The 20,245-nt window shown below is 46.2% G+C and overlaps 1 protein-coding gene across 1 annotated transcript; it reads right to left on the bottom strand.

Annotated features, from left to right (window-relative positions):
• Positions 1–1,282: 1,282 nt before the first annotated feature.
• On the bottom strand, positions 1,283–4,314 carry LOC119296912 (peroxidase 5-like). Its single transcript, XM_037574921.1, has 2 exons — positions 4,084–4,314; positions 1,283–2,449 (listed from the first exon to the last, which is right to left on the bottom strand). The coding sequence occupies exons 1-2, from the start codon at positions 4,273–4,275 to the stop codon at positions 1,619–1,621; spliced, it is 1,023 nt and encodes a 340-aa protein (XP_037430818.1). The 5' UTR covers positions 4,276–4,314; the 3' UTR covers positions 1,283–1,618.
• Between the last annotated feature and the right edge of the window lie 15,931 nt (positions 4,315–20,245).

The raw sequence follows: 20,245 nt of genomic DNA, 5'->3' as shown, positions 1-20,245 counted from the left end.
CGCAAGGGGGAGGCGACGGCGACCTACAACGCCGGCAAGCTAGGACTACAGGGACGCATATTCGAGTTGTCGTGGCCGTAGCTGCCTGGACATCAGCAAACCAAGCAAGCCGGAATGAATGCAGCTGCTGGTCGCCAAGGCCAAAGCCGCCCGGCAGAGCACGCCAGCAACCCAGAGACACCGGAGAACGCGAGTCTGAGGCCACCAGGCCTGGAGCAACGCCAGCAAGGACCCCGACGGTAGGTGCCCCGCGCCTGCCACTACCACTATTTCCTCTTCACCGCCGCCCAAGAACCGTCACCGCTACTCGAGGTGGAGGAAGGCCCGCCGGAGGGGGGGGGGCTGCACAAGGCGGGCCGCGTGCGCCCCCGCAACCAGCCGCAGCACCCGCGCCCGACCATAGCAAGCAGCAGCACCGTCAGCAGTCTGGGATGCGCCCCCGGTGGTGGAGGGGATGGCTGCTGGGAAGGGCGGCCATGGCCGCGGCCAGGACACGCCAGGTCCGCCGCCAGACGAGCAGGAGGTGGGCAGCAGCGGGGAGGGTGGTTGGGGGTGGCGCCCGCGGCGCGCCATGGCTGGATCGAGGCCGCGAGGATGGGAGCGAGAGGGATGAATCCGCCCCGCCTCCACCATCCCGAAGCGCGGCCCGGCTTCGCTGGCCGGCTCTCCGGCAGCGACATAGCGCGGCGGTGGGTGGAGGAGGCCTTTCCAGCGGCGGCGGCTAGGGTTACGGAGGGGACATGGGAGGAGACCTGTTCAGCCTGATGGGCAGCTTGATACCTTTTGAAGTTTTCTCACTTGGACCAGATCATCGGACCGATGTGACGAAAGAGGTATATGCGTGGTAGCTCGAGAAAATTCTCCTTCATTAAGTTCAGTCCTTCACGTGTGCCAAAATACATAGAGACAAAGTGTAGATCATTAACCCTAGGGCATTCCACAGACTCACTTCGGCACCTAATTGTCGGGAGCAGTGATGTGCTACACAGATTGTGCCATCGGCATCTCCTCGTCTACGTTGATGACTTTCAGGCCACTGCTTCTACAAGCTCCTAAGTTTCAGCAAGTTTGCACCGATAAGATAGAGGCGGTGAGGCGGCAACGAGCTTTGTTCATGTTGTGCCGTCAATGAATGCAACGAGCTTTGACACCTTCAAGGATTTGGATGTGTATTTTAATTTTTGTACGGATGTTTTTGCAAGGGTCTATGCTACTTATTATACACGACCTTTGGCCTTTGCACAAAATAAAGACAATGTTATTATTCTTTTATTTTAGTGGGTATTGGAGTAATACAAACGAGGCATGGAATAGAACCATCAAAAGACAAATCATCACATCCATGACACCTATAGGTGATGCCATCAATTTAGGCGCGCTTCCAGCTAGTAATAGGTTAAAAATTTCAACAAAATTTCAATGAATTTATGAAATTTCGCATATTTCAGTGAGGTCCGAAATATTTTTAACCCCGAAATTTCAATGTAGATTCAAACTGATTTTGAAATAAATTAAAATTATGTTAAAATCAATTAAAATTAAGTGAAATTTGAAATATCAAAATCCGAAATAATTTGCGAAATTTCCGAAATTTCACATATTTCAGTGAGCTCCAAAATTAAAAACCTTGGTTCTGGTTGGTGACTCTGCAGTTCTTCCTTATCTCGTAATGGGTACTACCCTCGGCCGGGAGCTTGCTGAGCTTGACCATGGTGGCGGCGAAGTCATTGTTCCACTTGGTGGCATTGTTCATGTACTCGGCCATGTCGCCCCCGGCTTTGATGTCCGTGCGCATAACCCAGTCGGACTTGAAAAGCACCCTGTTCTGGAGGTTGGCGTGGTAGTAGCTGTTGTCCAGGGCGCCCTTCGCCGCGGTGTTCACCCCCGTAGTGTCGTAGCCGGAGTCGTTCTGGAACTTCAGGCTCATGTCGCGGATGTTATTCTTCTCAATGGGATCCTGCGTATTTTGGCTATTTTTCTGGGCCTCGATGTCTGCCACAAGCGCTTGTTTGTAGCTGTCGTTGATCGGCGTCGCGGTTGTACCGTTGAGGCGATCCTGGAAAGACGAGAGGTGGGAGACGCCGATGGAGTGCGCGCCGGAGAGGATGACGAGCTCCTCCTGGGTGAAGTTCTTCTTGGCGAAGTTGTCCTTGAGCTGCTGGAACTCGAAGGTGGATTGCGGGAGGATGGCGTCTGCGGCGGCGGCCGATGAGACAATGCCGTCCTTGCGCCCTGAGGGAACAGTGTAGGCAATTTTGCCGCCGCTTAGGTATCTGGCCGCGTCACGCCCGGCGAAGACGACTATGTCGGCGCACGAGACGCTGTTGCCCAGTTTGGACTTGATGGTGTCGACGAGGCTGAAGCCGTCTAGGCCCATGTTGTTGATCGCCTTCTTCTCGGTATTGCTGCCGGACGGCGTCTGGTCCAAAAGCACCGATCCATCGCAGCCCTGCACGTTATTAACACGTGCATGCATGCATTCATCATCAATCAAATGAGCCAGACTAAGGGCAATATCAATGCATTGAAAAGGAGTATATCATATGCATTTTCAGTGGATTGTATAATTTCATGTGTTTTTGTGTGAGAAATTTTTTTGGCTTGATTTTAGTGCTAAGAGTCTTTTTCCTCTTATAAATAAAGGGTGACATCAGATACTTGAATACATGTATGATACTCATGTATGATATTAGCCCTGTAATGCATAGCATCATATAGTAGTGTCATACTCGCACTTTTTTTGTTAGGGGACACATCTTATTTATTTGTTTGTAGAACTCCAATACAAATATGTGTACACGATTGACTTGTCATTGAAATACCTAGATATGGATGTAATTTGTATTGCTTTATGTGTTTTTTGTTCTTTCATGGTATTTGATGAATAGATTGAAAGTTTTCTCACAGAAAAATATCTATAGTTTTACGTGCTATGATACCATAACATAGTGTATGATACCATTCTCATCTCTCAATTCCATAAAAAAAAGGACGCGTCAAGCCAGCGCACGGCCGCCTGGGATGCTTAGCGAGCGGCCCGTCACTTTAGGTAATTTCTTGTCTCCCCTTTTAATTAGAATAGTCATCTAGTAGTCCATTTTCCTGCTACGTATTAAATGCCATCATATGCATCTCTTCCTGTGCATGCATGTGTTTATTCGCATTTATTTTGTGATTTTAAAATTTTAAAAAGGCAATAACTTTCAATCCTCATGTCGAAATTCAGATCTGTTTTCACCGTTGAAACCCTCGCAACGTGCTCTTCAAAAGTAGATTCCACATGGGGATGTTTCGACGAACTAGTCTTCCTATCAAATAAACGTCAATATGTGTGCAACTAGACTACATGCCGCGCCAACCGAGCATATGTGTGTGCCAATAGTCCTTCTGCCAACTAAACATTAATGTGTGTGCAACTAGACTATATTGCCGCACCAACTAAGCTTATATGTGTGCCAATAGTCCTGCCAACTAAACATCAATGTGTGCAACTAGACTGCATTGCCACGCCAACTGAGCATATATATGTAACTAGTAGATAGTTGGCCGGGGTAGTAGGCTTGCAATCCACTACTAGATAGTTGGCCGGGGTAGTAGACTAGTTGCACATCAAGTTGTTATGGTTGATAGGTTGCAACCTCATATGAAGTTAGATCATATAGCTTCAAAGTTGGTTTTAAAAAAAGTTGCATCATGTAGTACTAAAGTTGCACAATGCAGTATTTTAATTGCACCATATAACACTAAAATTGGCATCAAAAAAATTTCGTTGAAACATACCCATGCGGGATCTAGTTTCCAAAATCTCGTCGCGATTTATCCAACGATGAAAACGGATCTGAATTCTGGCGTGGTTTAAAATATATGACTTTTTTAAAATTTAAAAGGTCAAATAAATGTGCGTGAATCTGTTTTTCAGACTAGTCTGTACGCATTTAATGTTAACAAAAAACATCCACTAGCTGATAAAAAAAGACACACATGTGAGTAATAAGCCGGCCACTCGTTCCTAGAAAAAATGCACATGCACTTTGAAGATTTCAGGTAAAAAAAACCCTTCAAAATCAAATGATGGCAACTTACATTAACCCAGCAGTCGTGGAACACCAGCCGGATGAGGGCGGCGCCGACGCCAGGGTTGCTCTTGATGGCATTCTCTACTTCTGTCCTCACGGTGCCCTCCACGTCCACATCGGCGGCCGTTGTGCCTCCGGCAGAACAGGCCAGCAACAGGCACAGAGACAACAAGGCGGCGCCGGTATTAACCTTGGCCATCTTAATTTGATGCCTCTGCTAGCTAGTTTGCTAAGATAAACTGCTGCTGTGGTCTGTGTGCTTAGGTAGCTTAAGGTGGAGGGGTATATATAGGATCACAGCGCACCAACGATCATGGATAATATATCTCCTATGCTTAGCTTGCATCCATGTGCAACGGTTACGTTAGCAGCCGCTGCCATGTTGGAGGAAACTAACTGAGTCGAATATATATCTGCGTTGCCTATTAGAGTACTACTATGTGATATTTATACAACTGGAGGAGGCATTGGGCTAGTTAGGTATCACAACTTGTCTGACTCTGACATATCCAAACTTAGTTTAGGTCATCATACATACACAGACGATTTTATTATTTAAAAGGTTTACAACACTTTTTTGTTGGCTACAAAACCATATATTTTTTGGTCTCCGTAAAATTAGGAATTTATTTATCAATGAAAAAGTGTGTACGATGGTTATATCTCAACGACCCCACACAAAATAAATCAATACATTTCCTAAGCTTCCAGGAATTGAGAGCTGCTGGTGCATCGGGGCTTTAGCCGAAGCTCATGGACCCCATCTACCGGTTTAAGGTACGAGTGCTTTGGTGCAATTGTTTGAGTCGGTTTCTTCTTGTAATACGACATGTGTGCAAGCGACGAAGAGTCACATCACCCGTGCCCTCAACCCCTCCTTCTCGCTTGGAGCCCCTCTCTCGCCAAATGTGGCCCTCGATCAGCAACAATGGCCTTTGTCAAGGTATGTATGCTTATCTATTTTTAACCCTGTTCAGTGTGTTATAATTTTTTATTGTTTTATTTGTTCAGTGTGTTATAATTTTTTATTAATACGCTAAAAGACAATCCATCTTCATGACCCGCGCATGTGATCTGTTCCAGACTAGAATCTCTGGTATCAATTTGCTCTGACTTTAATTATCAGCTTGTTGCTACCAGCTTATAGAGCCAGCCAATAGTTTGCACTTATATGCTATTACCGTCGGTCATTCCATGTCAACTGATGTTTAAGTTTTATCAACTGCCATCTTCAATGATGTTTAACCCCTGTTATTTTTATCAAGAAGTCACCCGATTCACTTCAAGGCATGCGAGCCAACTCTTGTTGTCTCGATCTGGCCTTCTTATTCTAAGTTTGATTCGGCCCGGCCGGCGACACCATGCATGCATGCATGCATGCATGCATGACACCAAGCAACGACTGTATTGACAGACTGGCTTTGCGAGGCTTCTGCCTCCAAGTCAACACCTCTGATTAGCAAGCAGCCAAACCTTGTTGTTTGCCTTGCTTCTTGAGGCTGTCCATAGTGGTAATATCATAGTCGGTATCATGCACTCGGCAATAGCAAACACGCTGATGCGGCAACGATTTAAACAAGAGAGGGGAGGAGGGGGGGTAGAGTAACATAGGTAGATATCGCGGACTAAGGCATAGCCTAGTGGTGGGAAGGGGTTGATGCCTTCCCACCCACCCAGGTTCAAGGCATGATACTTGCAATTTGGGTTTGTTGCACCAATTATACTGTAGGGGGTTCCCTTACAGTCTTTCTTTCAAAAAAACATAGGTAGATACCGTAACATAATTAATACTTTACTACTTTGTGTCATGCGTGTCAATAATAAATAAGATCATATATGATACTACTCTATGGTACCATACACTACAAATGTAGTATCATACACTAGTATTATATGCATGATAGTAGTATATGATACTCTCCACTATGAGTAGGCTAATGCATATACCCTGCGGCTTCGTGACAGCGTGCGCCAAAAATGAAGTGCGGGTCAATGGAGATCGGAAAGAGGATCCCGGCTCGTGGCGGTGCATTAGTCGTCTCGGCGTGTTCTGGCTCTGGCTCTGTCTCTGCTGCGCCACCTCGTCATCGTCGGCGGCCCAACCGCTCCTGTGGTCATTTAGAGCATGTTTGGTTTCAAATAAGTCACCAACTTATAAGTCGAAAAGTGAAAAAGTGACTTATTTTGCCAAACAGACCCAACTTATAAGTCACCCCAACTTATAAGTCATAAGTTGCTCCACCCCAACTTAAAACTTATAAGTCACCTCCTTTTGCATGGGTCCCACCACTTTTACATAAAAAAACAATATAGAAAGGTGTGCTTAGGTGACTTATAAGTCAGATGACAACCAAACAGACGTGACTTATAAGTCACTGGTTTTAAGTCACCTGACTTATAAGTCAGGTGACTTATTGAAACCAAACAGGGCCTTAGACTCCCGGTGGTTCCTCATGACCACCTCCGGGCCGCGGACATGAGGTGGCAGTGCCGCTCCGTGCTCTCCTCGGCCGCCCAGCTAATGGCTGACGGCCCCGTGGTCCATGATCTGCACTTCGCCAATGGCGACTGGCACCAGGACGCCGGCCACGCGCCGCTGATGCCGTCTCATGGTGCCGGTCCCGATCCCGAGCTACTTGAGCGAGCCACCCCACTTGCCACCTTCACGCTCACGCATGCCGACACGGCGCAACGATGTCTCTCCCTCAAAGTCAGCGGGGTACTCAGCTTGACCATCACGCGCAACCGCTGCAGCTCGGACGACAAGTCCGAGATGATAGATGATCCACACCACGGCCGGTGTCGGGCGCCGGAGTTCAAGCTCTTTCCTTGTGTTTCCAAGCTCAGTCGAGTGTTGGAAGGCGTCAACACAGAGACTACTGATGATGGTGGTGGCGAGAGGGTGATGTGCATGGTCGGGGATTCTCTCCTCCGCATGCGCGGCGGCGGCAACAGCATCGACGGCCCATGGGACTGGGCCAAGAATACCGGCGATGGAAGCAACAACCTGGAGCCACCGGTCGTTGACGATGGCAACATATTGCTCATTCTACGATACACAGAAGTGCAGACATTGACTACCCGAGCGGTGCACGAGCGCCAAGTCAGACAATTTCTACTTCGACACTGTCCGGCTGGTTTCACAGTTTGGCGGCCCATATGCCGGTTACCGGTTCCGGCCAGAGCAGGAGGTGATGGCTAGGTGCAGCAAGCTTCCCCAGCTATGTGATGGCGACGGCGACGTCACCGGTGGATGTGCTAGGGAACTACACGAAGATGTCTCTTTCTGCCACATCAACACGACGTGCTTGCCGTCGTCCCCAACTGGAACTGCGACTCCACCGACGAGTTCTGTAGTCGACTAGGACCGTTCATGAACACGACGAACAGGGCATTCACGGATTTTGTCATCCCGATGCAAGCCATCTGGTGTTGGACGACGAGCGGACTGGACGGCAAGGCAGTCATGCTGGTGTCGGCCGTGTTCCGTGCTGTGCCGCCGTGGGAGGATCGGGAAATGGCGGTGAAGCATGCTGCGCTGAGCGAGATGACACTATCAGCCGACGGCATGTGGAGAGCGTCAACGGGGCAGCTGTAACGTCCTCGATGCGGCTATATCTCCCACGTGTCGAAGCACGACTTAGAGGCATAACCGCATAAATACATGTAATACAACCTATGTAATCTTCACAATTGAGGTAATCTTCACACAACCCATGTAATACATAAGGGAAAGAGATACATAGTTGGCTTACAATCGCCACTTCACACAAATACATAAATAAAGCATTACATCAACCAGTTACAAACAAGGCCCGACTACGGAGCCAAAATAAAAGAAGACTACCCCAAATGCTACACAAATCCCCGATCGTCCCGACTGGGCTCCACTACTGATCAACTAGAACGAAACAACACAAAGGACAAGATCTTCATCGAGCTCCTCCTGAGCTTGGTTGCGTCATCTGCACGGACTCATCGGCACCTGCAAGCTGGTTTTGGAAGTATCTGTGAGTCACGGGGACTCAGCAATCTCACACCCTCACGATCAAGACTATTTAAGCTTATGGGTAAGGTAAAGGTATGAGGTGGAGCTGCAGCAAGCGACTAGCATATATGGTGGCTAACATACGCAAATGAGAGCGAGAAGAGAAGGCAAAGCACGGTCGAAAAACTATGATCAAGAAGTGATCCTAGAACAACCTACGTCAAGCATAGCTCCAACACCGTGTTCACTTCCCGGACTCCGCCGGAAAGAGACCATCACGGTTACACACGCGGTTGATTCATTTTAATTACGGTCAACTTCAGGTTTTCTACAACCGGACGTTAACAAATTCCCATCTGCCCATAACCACGGGCACGGCTTTCGAAAGTTCAAATCCCTGCAGGGGTGTCCCAACTTATCCCATCACAAGCTCTCACGGTCAACGAAGGAATAGACCTCCTCCCGAGACGTTCCGATCAGACTCGGTATCTCGGTTCTACAAGACACTTCGACAAGTTAAAACAAATCCAGCAACACCACCCGAATGTGCCGACAAATCCCGATAGGAGCTGCACATATCTCTTTCTCAGGGCACACTCATATTGTCTTAGCTACGGGTAGGCCAGCCCAGAGTTGCCCCTGGTGGCCACCGGCAGCTGACAGGTGGACCAACACTCAGAGGAGCACTGGCCCGGGGGGGTTAAAATAATGATGACCCTTGAGTCTGCAGAACCCAAGGAAAAGAAAAAGCTAGGTGGCAAATGGTAAAACCAATGTTGGGCATTGCTGGAGGAGTTTTACTCAAGGCGAACTGTCAAGGGGTTCCCATTATAACCCAACCGCGTAAGGAACGCAAAATCCGGGAACATAACACCGATATGACGGAAACTAGGGCGGCAAGAGTGGAACAAAACACCAGGCATAAGGCCAAGCCTTCCACCCTTTACCAAGTATATAGATGCATTAATTAAATAAGATATATTGTGATATCCTAACAAGTAAACATGTTCCAACAAAGAAGAACATCTCCATGTTTCAACAAGGAACAAACTTCAATCTTCACCTGCAACTAACAACGCTATAAGAGGGGCTGAGCAAAGCGGTAACATAGCCAAACAACGGTTTTCTAGGACAAGGTGGGTTAGAGGCTTGGTTCACAATATGGGAGGCATAATAAGTAAGTGGTAGGTATCGCAGCATAGGCATAGCAAAAGAGCGAGCAACTAGCAAGCGAAGATAGAATGATTTCGAGGGTATGGTCATCTTGCCTGAGATCCCGCAAGGAAGAAGAACGAGTCCATGAAGAAGACAAATGGACGTAGTTGAACGGGTCCTCACAAACGCGACGTTATCGGAACCAACCCGAAGAAGCAACACCGGAAAGGAGCAAACAATCATGGTAAACAACCACCACATAAGCATGGCACGGTGCGCAAACAAGTATGATGCATGTCCGGTTTAATGAGACATGGCATGACAAAGTGCACAAACAAAACTACAAATTAAGTGGAGCTCAATATGCAACTCCGTTGCATATTGACGAAACACCACATTCAAGTTATTTAGTTCGACCTCGTTTATGTACTCAACAATATTAAATGTTGTTAAGCATGTCAAGAGGTTAAACATAACAAAACTATACCATCTAAACAATTTAAATGGGGCCAGATATAACAAACAACGCATCCGGTAAATCCCCATATGCATTAGTAATTTAATGTAAACAACAATTTTAAACATTCTTGATGTTGTTATCATGATGCGGATGACATTGCAAGTTTATATGCAAAATTTATGAAAAAGTTGACATGATAAGATATGAGGCATTTGTCATCGTGGCGGAAAGAAAGGGGTGCCACGGAAATGATACCGAAAACGGTGCACGGCAAAGTCCCGGTTCTGGTAACTCGATTGAGATACCGATGCAAAGGAGAAGTGTGCGGATGCGTGCAAAAGATGGTGGGGCGCTCCCGGATTCCGGGTGTCCCATGAGACGACGGTAACAAGGCAAAAGAGGGGCAACGTGCATCGACAATTTGAGCACGGAGTAAGGACGAGCATCTCATACATCACACATGCATTAGTTCACGGACGGTCGTCTCGGCGGTTATACCTTTGAAGCGTGCATTACCGGAGCGGTTCGAGTCGGCGTAGAGGAAGTAGTGGAAGTAGACGTTCTCGGACGTCGAGGGAAGTAGTGGTTCACGCGACGGTAGTCGAAGTAGTCGTCCTATCGTTCATCGGCGATGGTAGTGGTTCACGTTCTTATTCGCACAATTTTCCGTAGATGTTCGGGGTCACGGCGAGGAACTTGACATCCATGGAGGCTTCGAGGGTCGACGGTAGTGGTACTCGTGACGGTAGTGGAACTTGACGTGGTATGGTCCATCGGTCTTCGCGACGGTAGTCGTACATCCTCCGATGGTCGGGGTCGGTAGAGGTACTCACGGCGATAGGGGAAGTAGTGGTACACATCTCGCATTTGTGCTACATGGATCACCGGCGATGGTAGATGTACACGGCAAAAGTAGTGGTACTATGCGTCAAATGTCGTGGTTCATGGGGTCTTCGGACTTGCCGGTCCCGGTTCTTGCCACGGTAGTGATTCCCGTATCAACGTGGAGTAGTTGTACTTGACGGTTCCACATCAATCGTAGAGGTCCACGTATCGTAGATGTCCGGGGTCAACATTAGTGGAACTTAGCGCACCCTAGTGCCATCGGCTCCATGGCGTTCTGAAACAAAGACTGCAAGGGGCCTCGAGGTGGTGGTGGTGCAGCTCTACACCACATAGGAGGAAGATCTTGGGCATGAGGCGTCCATGGTGGCCAGAGCCGAGGTGGATGATGAAGTAGTTGTCCCGCGGTTGAAGACGAACGGCGACGACGCGGTTAACAAGGGAGGTCAGAGGGCGCGGCGGTGCTGAACTTGATGAATTCCGGCGAGGCCGGCAGGGGCGCAGCGCAGGAGGGGCAGAGGCCAGCTTGCTGATGAGGCGGCCATGCCTCAGTAGGGGTCGTCAGGAGGGTCGATGCTCCCCGGAGTCGGGGCAGAAGGGGACGGGTCCAGGGGCTCCTCCCCTGGCGACGGAGCTGACGAGCCGGTGGCGCCGTGTAGACGAGGACGCAGCGAGGAGGTAGAGGGCGGAGGATGGAGCAGGTCTGGCGAGGAAGATGGAGGGGAGGCCCAGCAGGCTGTGGTGCCCGGCGTCCCTGGCGATGCGGCAGGGCGGCGAGCTCGGCCCTCGTGGTGATGGTGGAGGAGAGCAGGGGACGGGATCGTGCATAGGAGCGAGAGGGAGTAGGAGTGGAGAGACAAGGGATAGTGGGGGGATCGAGGGCGAAGCCCTGTGCGTGTGTGGCGGCGCAGGAGGAGAATGAAGGGAGAGGGAGATGGGATCGAGCGAAGGCGCCCTCGGGAGGAGGACAGGGGGAATCGAGGGGATGGGGTCTCCTGGCGCTAGGTTAGGATTAGATGGGCCTGGAGGCCGGCCCAGTGGGGAGGGCGCCGGCTGGGCCTTAGAAGGCTGCGGGCCTGCTGGTTTTTCTCTTCCTCTCTCTCTTTCTCTAAAATCTCTTTTTCCATTAAAAAAACAAAACGGAAAAAGAGAAAGAAAAGAAAGAGAAGTTAGGGATGGAATCTGGGCATGGGGATAATTTTCACGGACTCGTAAAAATATTCTTGGTCCGAGAAAATTAGAAGTGGCAAGATCGGAATATATGAATTCAAACTCATTTGAATTTAATCAAATGGTTTGAACTAGGGCTAGGGTTTTGAAGTGCCCAAAAATGTTGAGAATTTAGGTGGAGCTCGGGGAAGTGACGAAAGAAATTACAGGAAAAGTTTGGGGACCAAGCTTGAAGCGGAAAGGGGCATGTGATAAATTGCAAGTGTGTTATAGGTGATTCCGAAAATGGAATATTTAATATAGCTCCCTAATATCGGGAGGATATGTTATAAAGAGAATCACCAAGTGAATTCCCTCAGTTTAAATAAAGATGATCCTTGGGCTCCGGAAACCCAAGGGAAAAAGAGGCTAGGCGGCAAATGGTAAAACCAAGGTTAGGCATTGCTGGAGGAGTTTTATTCAAGGCGAACTGTCAAGCGGTTCCCATTATCACCCAACTAGCAACGCTATAAGAGGGGCTGAGCAAAGCGGTAACATAGCCAATCAACGGTTTGCTAGGACATGGTGGGTTAGAGGTTTGACATGGAAATTTGGGAGGCATGATAAGCAAGTGGTAGGCATCGTAGCATAGGCATAGCAAAAGAGCGAGCATCTAGCAAACAAAGATAGAAGTGATTTCGAGGATATGATCATCTTGCCTGCAAAGTTGTCAAAGTTGACTTGATCCTCGTGAGCAAACTCAGCGGGCTCCTCGTTAGCGAACTCGTCTCCCGGCTCTACCCAAACAAGACAAACAAGCAAAAGGAACACAATCAACCACGTGCAATGCTCGAACAACATGATGCAAACATGGTATGCTATGCGGGATGTGATATGTGATGCATATGCAAGATTTGACAAGGAATGATTGAACCTGGCCTCAACTTGGAAATCCAAAAGTGCCACTGGAAAGGTGAGGTGATTTCGGTTGAAATCGATATAAAGATCACCGGAATCGGATGCACGGTTTGGAAATGGCAAGCAAAACAAATATGGCACCGGTCTGCGATAATCAGCAAGTAGCCATCTAAATGTGTCAAGATAAATATGCTACAACACTCAAACATGACAACAAAATACATGGCAGGGATCCACTCATGATGCTTGACAAAAGATGAACACTGAGATATGGCCAATTCATCCATTAACAGGTTCAAACAAGCATGGCAAAAATGCAAATGATAACAGGTTTCAGACTTAGTGAAATTAACACAAGTCTGGAATTTTAACATCAGGTAGCACACTTTAGAGCATGAAAACTACATGCTATAGGAACTTAACATGGCAAAGCAAGGCATGACATGAAGCTACTCAAAGCACTTAACAAAAATCCCTTAGTGACCTTGAGCCAAAAGGGATCAGAAAATCCAATTGCAAGCATGTGAACATGGCAAAAACATAATCAGATTACAGACTTAGTGAAAAACTGGAGCATGCAAATCATTTAGCGAGTAGGCATGTTCACGAGCTCGATGCACTCACTACAGAGCATGGCATGACAAACTAAGCATACACCCATCAAGAATACATGTCATGGAAGCTAGACATGGCAAGAACAACAACATAGCATGCACGGATCAATAGCAACATCCTCGGCAAAATCGCTAACAAGTCAAAAATCTGCCAGGATTAGCGAAATAGCAAAAGTAGAGCTCGATTGACTCAAGCTAGGGTGCTCCATAAATGCAAAAAAAGACATGGATGGATAGAGCACCACAATGTTAACAAATCATTCTTACTGATCATCCTCAAAAGAGGCACGGATCACTAGGAAACAACATGAACATATGGCATAATGACAAAATCAGAACAAGGACTTGGTGAAATTCCAAGTCCTTGAAAACAGCATTACCGAGTACGCTACTTTGCAAGCTTGTGCTAGTCACCACACATATCACAAAAATACATGGTAAGCACCTCTGTAAACATGGCATGGCATATAACAAAACTCATGTAGAGCTCAGGAGCATATCATGCACACATTAATCATGGCAAAAATGACAAATATCTATTTAATGAAACAGATCTGGCAATTTTATCACATAGCCCTCTTCCAACAGCATTTCGGGCATCAATACGAGCTCAAATGAAAATAATGCAATGAGATGAAATGATGTACTCTCTGAGATGAACATTTTGATATGCTACACGCGGAAATCGGAGCTACGAATGCAGAGTTACGACATGCCAAAGTTTGCAAAATAATTAGGGTTTTCGGGGGAAAAGTCAACCGGGTGAAGTTCCAGATTTGGATCCACTTTAGCTTGCACGCCCAATGAGGTTCGACGGGAATGGGGCCGCGGTGGCCGGACTTGCCGAGGTCACCGGAAGGAGCTAGGAGAGGTCGGAGGGGAGGAAGCCGGCGAGGACCCGTGGCGGCGCGGCGAGGGAAGACTTGGTGCCGGCCAGAGCGGGCGGTGGAGGGACGCGGCAGCCGGTCGGGGCAGCATGCAGGAATTGGTGCGGTGGCCGGCGCGGCGACCCTGCGGCAGGGCCGATGGAAGGAGACGGCGGGTCGCGGGCGGACGAAGCGGGCGGCGACGCTCTCGGGATGGGCCGCGGGGGCCGGCGATGGGCTTCCCGGGCCCTGGCGGCGCGGCGAACTGGGGACCGGGCGGTGGCCAATCCCGCTGCGACACATGGCGGCGGCGGTGGATTCGGACGTGTCCGACCGGACGGAAAAGTGTCCGGCGGCGCGTGGAGAGGGAGGGGACTAGGGTTTCGTCCGGATTTCGGGGAAGGGATCTATATATAGGCATAGAGGGAGTTAGGAAGCTCCAAATGGAGTGCGGTTTTCGGCCACGCGATCGTGATCGAACGCTCTAGATGATGGAGAGGGTTTAGGTGGGTTTGGGCCAAATTGAAAGGGTGTTGGGCTGCAACACACACGAGGCCTTTTCGGTCCCTCGGTTAACCGTTGGAGTATCGAACGAAGTCCAAATGGCACGAAACTTGACAGGCGGTCTATCGGTAGTAAACCAAGGCCGCATGGCAAGTCTCGGTCCAATCCGGAAATGTTTAACCTCCACACACGAAAAGAGGTAGAAAGGACCACCGGAGGAGATAGGAGCGCCGGAATGCAAAACGGACAATGGGGAAAATGCTCGGATACATGAGACGAACACGAATAAAAATGCAATGCACATGATGACATGATATGAGATGCATGACAAAGGCAACAACACACGGAGACAAAAACCCGAACCCGAGGAAAATAAAATAATTTAGTGCCGGAAACGGCAAGAGTTGGGATACATATAAGGTAAATTACATCCGGGGTGTTACATAAAGCCAAGTGCGAACCTAAACTTACGAAAATATTATCAGTTTGAAAACATCCTGGAATGTAGGCGACTAAAAAATGTCAGTTTAGCACAAAGCTACAAATTGTAGAATTCACAAAAAAAATAAGCATAAAAAGATGTCTAATGCAGAAAATTGCTGAGCCAGATCAATTAACTCTAAATTTTATTTATGTGACCTAGAACCCGAATATGTCTACGACCTGAACCAGAAAATTGCTGAGCCAGATCATTCTTACTCCACGGTATTCATCATCAACAATGAGGGTGCACTTACACCTTGACATACACCTTCAAGCAATCAAACCTTAGCCCAATGCAACAGAAGCATAGCTCCACGAGCAGATAAAGCATTGAAACTATAGGTGCAGAAGAAAAGTAGAAGTAGAAATAAAGTAGGTGCCTCCTCTCCAAGCGCCGCTGTCGCCGCCGCCTCTCCCAGTGCCGCCGCCGCCATAGCCCCTTCCCCTAGATCCCAAGGGGGTCGGGGTGAGCACCGTCGATGATCACCTCGGCCTCCCCCTGTGTCGGCGGCGGCATAGCAGAGGTGGTCGAGCCATCGAGGTGAGCAGCGGTGGGCAGCTATACGGTATGTCCTCTTCTTTTTCTCTTTCATCCACGACGCCTCCGCGCCTTCCAGCGTCACCTCACCAACCACCACCAACAGCAGCATAGGGATCTATAGCTAGTGAACAATGAATCGATTGCAGAAACAGAGCAGAGGTAACTTGGAATGGAAGAAGAAAAGAAGTTTATTGGGTGGCAACGACCTTGTGTGGGGTGGACGACGTCGTCGTCAAGGTCCAGGTCAATGTCCTCCTCGTCCATGGAGGGAGGGCACCTACTGCATCCAAAACGTACAAAAAGTAAATAAGCAAGGATTGACAAACAAAGCACGCAATTTGTTTACAGAGAAATAGAATTCCCAGCTCAGAGCAGAGCAGAGTACAATCTTTTAACTGGAAATATCTGCAAACTGATGCAAGTGTGTAGAAACTTGGCTGTATATATAGCATCAATCAATCCTCTCATATTATTCAGTGAACATTGAGACTATGTAAACTCGAACACTATGAACAAGATCTAGAAACAGTGGCATAGCAGAGCAGCAATAAATTGGAAAAAAATTGTTTAGATGCATATAGATTGTTTCCTTACTTAAAACCGAAAGAATTCAGAGTGAGGGCCTAGAGAGGTGCCTGAAGATGGCATTCTGTTGATGAATGCTGAACAGGGACGATCATCAATGGAGATTACACTTGCTGATCAAAAGGCAGTGATGGAATCCCTTCCCCTGGCATGAGTTTCATACCAGTGATGGCACTTCTTCTTGCCTGTTGAGGACTAATTCCAGAAATATATTATTTTTACTGAAGCTCGGTGTAGCACAACATGGGCACGGACACATCAGTGGCTCTCTACACGATTGATGTAGGTTGCATCCCCTTGGTGACAATGAGGACCCCAACAATGCTTCTCCTGCATTGTGCGACCAGTGAATGCGGACACCATCACAAAATTTGTTTAGAGCGAGTTCACTGAATTATGTTGTGTTCCAAGTTTCAGGTTGGCATGAAGAATTTAAATGTTGAATTATTTTTTACCTTTCCATGAGCTTACCTTGTATATTAAAATCAGAGCTCCATTCTATAATAATGACACAATATACTTCCTATTCATAATTCTGATCACATTAACAAATTCTTTTTCAGACAATATGTGCATAAAGAAGTCTAGAAATACATTAGATTTTTCCTTCAATTACGAAATAGAGTAAAGCATTTCAGAAGACGTGTGTTTTTTCTTAGTGTCTTAAACAAACACATGTTTACATGTGAGCTCACCTCCTTGTCGGATAAATCATTGGACTGGATCAAGGTCTCCAGCAGAAGCATCCTCTCACAAAGCATCTGTAGTATCCACGGAAGAAAAGTCTCAATAAGATGACTCCATGACATATACTGTATTTTCTTCTAGTAAATCAAGGAACAATACACTTGATTTATGAAGAGTCGATGGTATGTAAACTTATTTTGGAACTCTAAACATACACTTCTCATCCAAAATTTATTGACCCTACTACATTTGTATTTCAAGAGGTAGCTACTGCAGAAAATGATATAACAAGAACATGTTGATCTCCACAATAAGAATTGTATCTTTTAACTATAGATAATATTTTTCCTTGCAAAGAAATTTCCTGAATTACATCAGGACAGATAGAAAGCATATCATCAGTACTAATGCAACTAAGAGTTTATTAGGCCATAATATGCCTTTTTATGGTAGCCATAGTAACTTCAATGTTCATGTCCCGAAAAGTTAAAGTGAGAAGTCAAGAGAGATAGAAAAACTCCATATGTTTACCCACACTGAGCATGCAAAAATATACAACCCGCAGAAGCATCAAAGAACACATTATTAGAACCAGCATGGTCCAGACTTAGTCTGAAGCAACACTAATAAATTCACATCTTGTACATGCCAAAACAAAAAAATGTATTGCCAAGAAGCAAGATGAACAAAAGCATGTGCCTCCTATAAAAATGTGAACCACCTGGAAACTGCCTGGCCATACAATGAACAACGACCATCAAAAGAAAACAACCATCGAAAGAACTTCCACACACAAAAAACCATCGAAAGAACTGCCCCGGAAAAAATGTATCTGTGACTGAACGCCTCCATCACTAACAAAAACATCAGTCTAAACCCCTCCAAGGACAGAGCAATCAGGCGCCATCTCTCAAACATAAGAATGGAATGGAACTGATAGTAGCTCGTAACAGCCTCAGACAGAGGCATGTAGGACCAATGTACAACAAACATTCCTGTAAAATAATGAAAGAGTAACCCAGAAGACACTTTTAAACCATATATAAAACACAGAGAAGCAAGTATGCTTTCTCTTCTATTACTAATGCTATCATGGAACTAAATATGAACCCATGGATGTGACATAGAAGCCCTTCTTCCACTATATGTTTAGCCACTCAAAGGGAAATGAATCACTGCTTTATATGCAGGACAGAACTTTAAATCGTTCCCTTGCTTTGAAAGAGTTTAGTAATGATTAGAAACACTTCTAAAAAATCTTAAGCACCCCCTCATCTATTATATTATTGATCCCTCATATCCACTTGTATAGTATTATTTATCCCAACGTATGTTACATCAGATAATATCAGTCATCGAGATAATTTCAGTGCCAATAAAGTTTAGATAGACAAATTCAGCACCTAAATGATCAGATATAAGTTCAGATCCTTTACTGAACCTTTATATTGCACTTTTTATCCCTAGGTAAAATGGAACATCTGTACAAAAAACTGCAATAAGATTCTATTAACCTAAGGAACAAAATCAAAATAATTAACCAAACATAAGAGTTCTAGGGCCAGGAAGTAAACTCTCTTCATCAAGACATAAGCAAGTAATCTAACCAATACAAAAACAAGAATCAGACCATGCATCCGGCGGAGCAACAGTGGTGCCATGGTGCCGTCCAATCTCGCTCACGAATGACCTCAATGTTGGATCGAAAGAAGCAACCATAGATCGAAACAGTGTCAAACCCGGGATGCCACCGCATGTAGTTTTGCTACCACCCAGACAGCCCGAAGTCATGATTATACAAACGACGCGCGAATGATTTACTCATGTCATAGTACTTGTGTAAGTGAATATGTCAAATAATCGTGTTAACAAACCACAAAAGTTAAAAGCTCGTAATGCACAAGTATCATGATTATAACACCACCAAAAAAATAGTTTTGGTTGTGTCACTGAGGCAAGACAAAAATCTCATGTAAGATGATTGGGCTTAGATTAATTCGATCAATTAATAATATTGTCTGGTGAAAAGACTTGAGCATTAAACACAATATAAATACCAAACTATATGAATCATACTCAAGATTATGTTGCATAGTCAGTCAAGACATTGATAAGATTTTGACAAAAAATGATTTTGTAATAGAAAAGAAAATGAAAAAAAGAACTGAATTTGAACCTACCAGGCCGATAACTTTCTTGTCTGACATTTTAAAATCCCCCATCTATGTTGCGGATCATAGTCGAAACAATTCTGGCTTGTTTAAATCACCCTGCGTATATAAGAAACAACCATGATATTATTTTTCAAATACAAAACCGTTAGCAGATGATACAAATAAATAATAGTGGGGATTATTAGAGCACCTTCCGTGTGCATATCATCCATATGTTGTAACAAACTAACAATCCTACTCCTAGCTATGGACAGATGCGCCCATGGCCAACGGCACCTCAATATCACTGTTCCGATGTTGCCCCCTGTCCAGCAAATATCGGTTAACAATTTTATTAAAGTTACTAACAGCAAAATACTGACATATAAATGATGCTAACTTATGGAAGTCATAGCACAGCTGACAGGCAATGAATCCTAAGAACAACATCTAATGGTTTCTTGAGCAACGAAGAGTAAGAAACAAATGTTGAATCCATATAAAGGACCACCAGCAGCGGACCACAGAAGCAACCTTTATGGATCAAAGAGAAACACGGATAAAATAAGAAACATGATAAAATGCTAAACCGGCAAACAAGAATTGTGTGCACCTTCTATCTAAATTCTTTGAGGGTTCTGACTTTAAGGGACCACATAGAAGCATGGTAGTCCCGTTTAAACCATGGTGCTGGGTAATCACAGAGGATTTATATAGGTGTATGTATAGCAACAGTAGGGAACGATATTGTGGACTGGAACTCTGTAAATTGCTATTTGACATGAAACCATGAATTGCCATAAAACATACAAGGCAAGCTCTCCTATAACTGAAGCGCATCCATCTAGCAAACTAAAACACCCACCAACCTAATTAGTTTCAGGTTTGCCTCGAGCCTCTCATCCTTCCCAGCACCAACAGCGTCACAGAGGTCCTCCAGCGTTGTGCACATGCCCTGCACCAGGTCTGGCGTTGTCCGATGGGGCGGGTCGCCGACATCTGGTTATGAAGTAGTTTCATATTGAGTGATCACTACTAGGAAAACGACTATAGATTAAATGGTCACTAATGGTGCACCACGTGTGTGGTGCGCCATTAGAATATAGCAATGGCGCACCACATACAGGTACGCCATTAGTAATATATTACTAATGACGCACCTGGTGTGCGGTGCGCCATTAGAAGTTTTGAAAAAAAAATTATTACTAATGGCGCACCGTGGG

This window comes from Triticum dicoccoides, chromosome 5A (assembly GCF_002162155.2).
Source record: "Triticum dicoccoides isolate Atlit2015 ecotype Zavitan chromosome 5A, WEW_v2.0, whole genome shotgun sequence".
Lineage (NCBI taxonomy): Eukaryota > Viridiplantae > Streptophyta > Magnoliopsida > Poales > Poaceae > Triticum > Triticum dicoccoides.
This window is presented reverse-complemented; position numbering and strand designations above follow the sequence as displayed.

Coding starts and splice junctions, on each gene's coding strand:
- LOC119296912 (XM_037574921.1), bottom strand. CDS start 4,275: ATGGCCAAGGTTAATACCGGCGCCGCCTTGTTGTCTCTGTGCCTGTTG. Junction 2,450..4,083: donor TCCACGACTGCTGGGTTAAT/GTAAGTTGCCAT, acceptor AATAACGTGCAG/GGCTGCGATGGATCGGTGCT.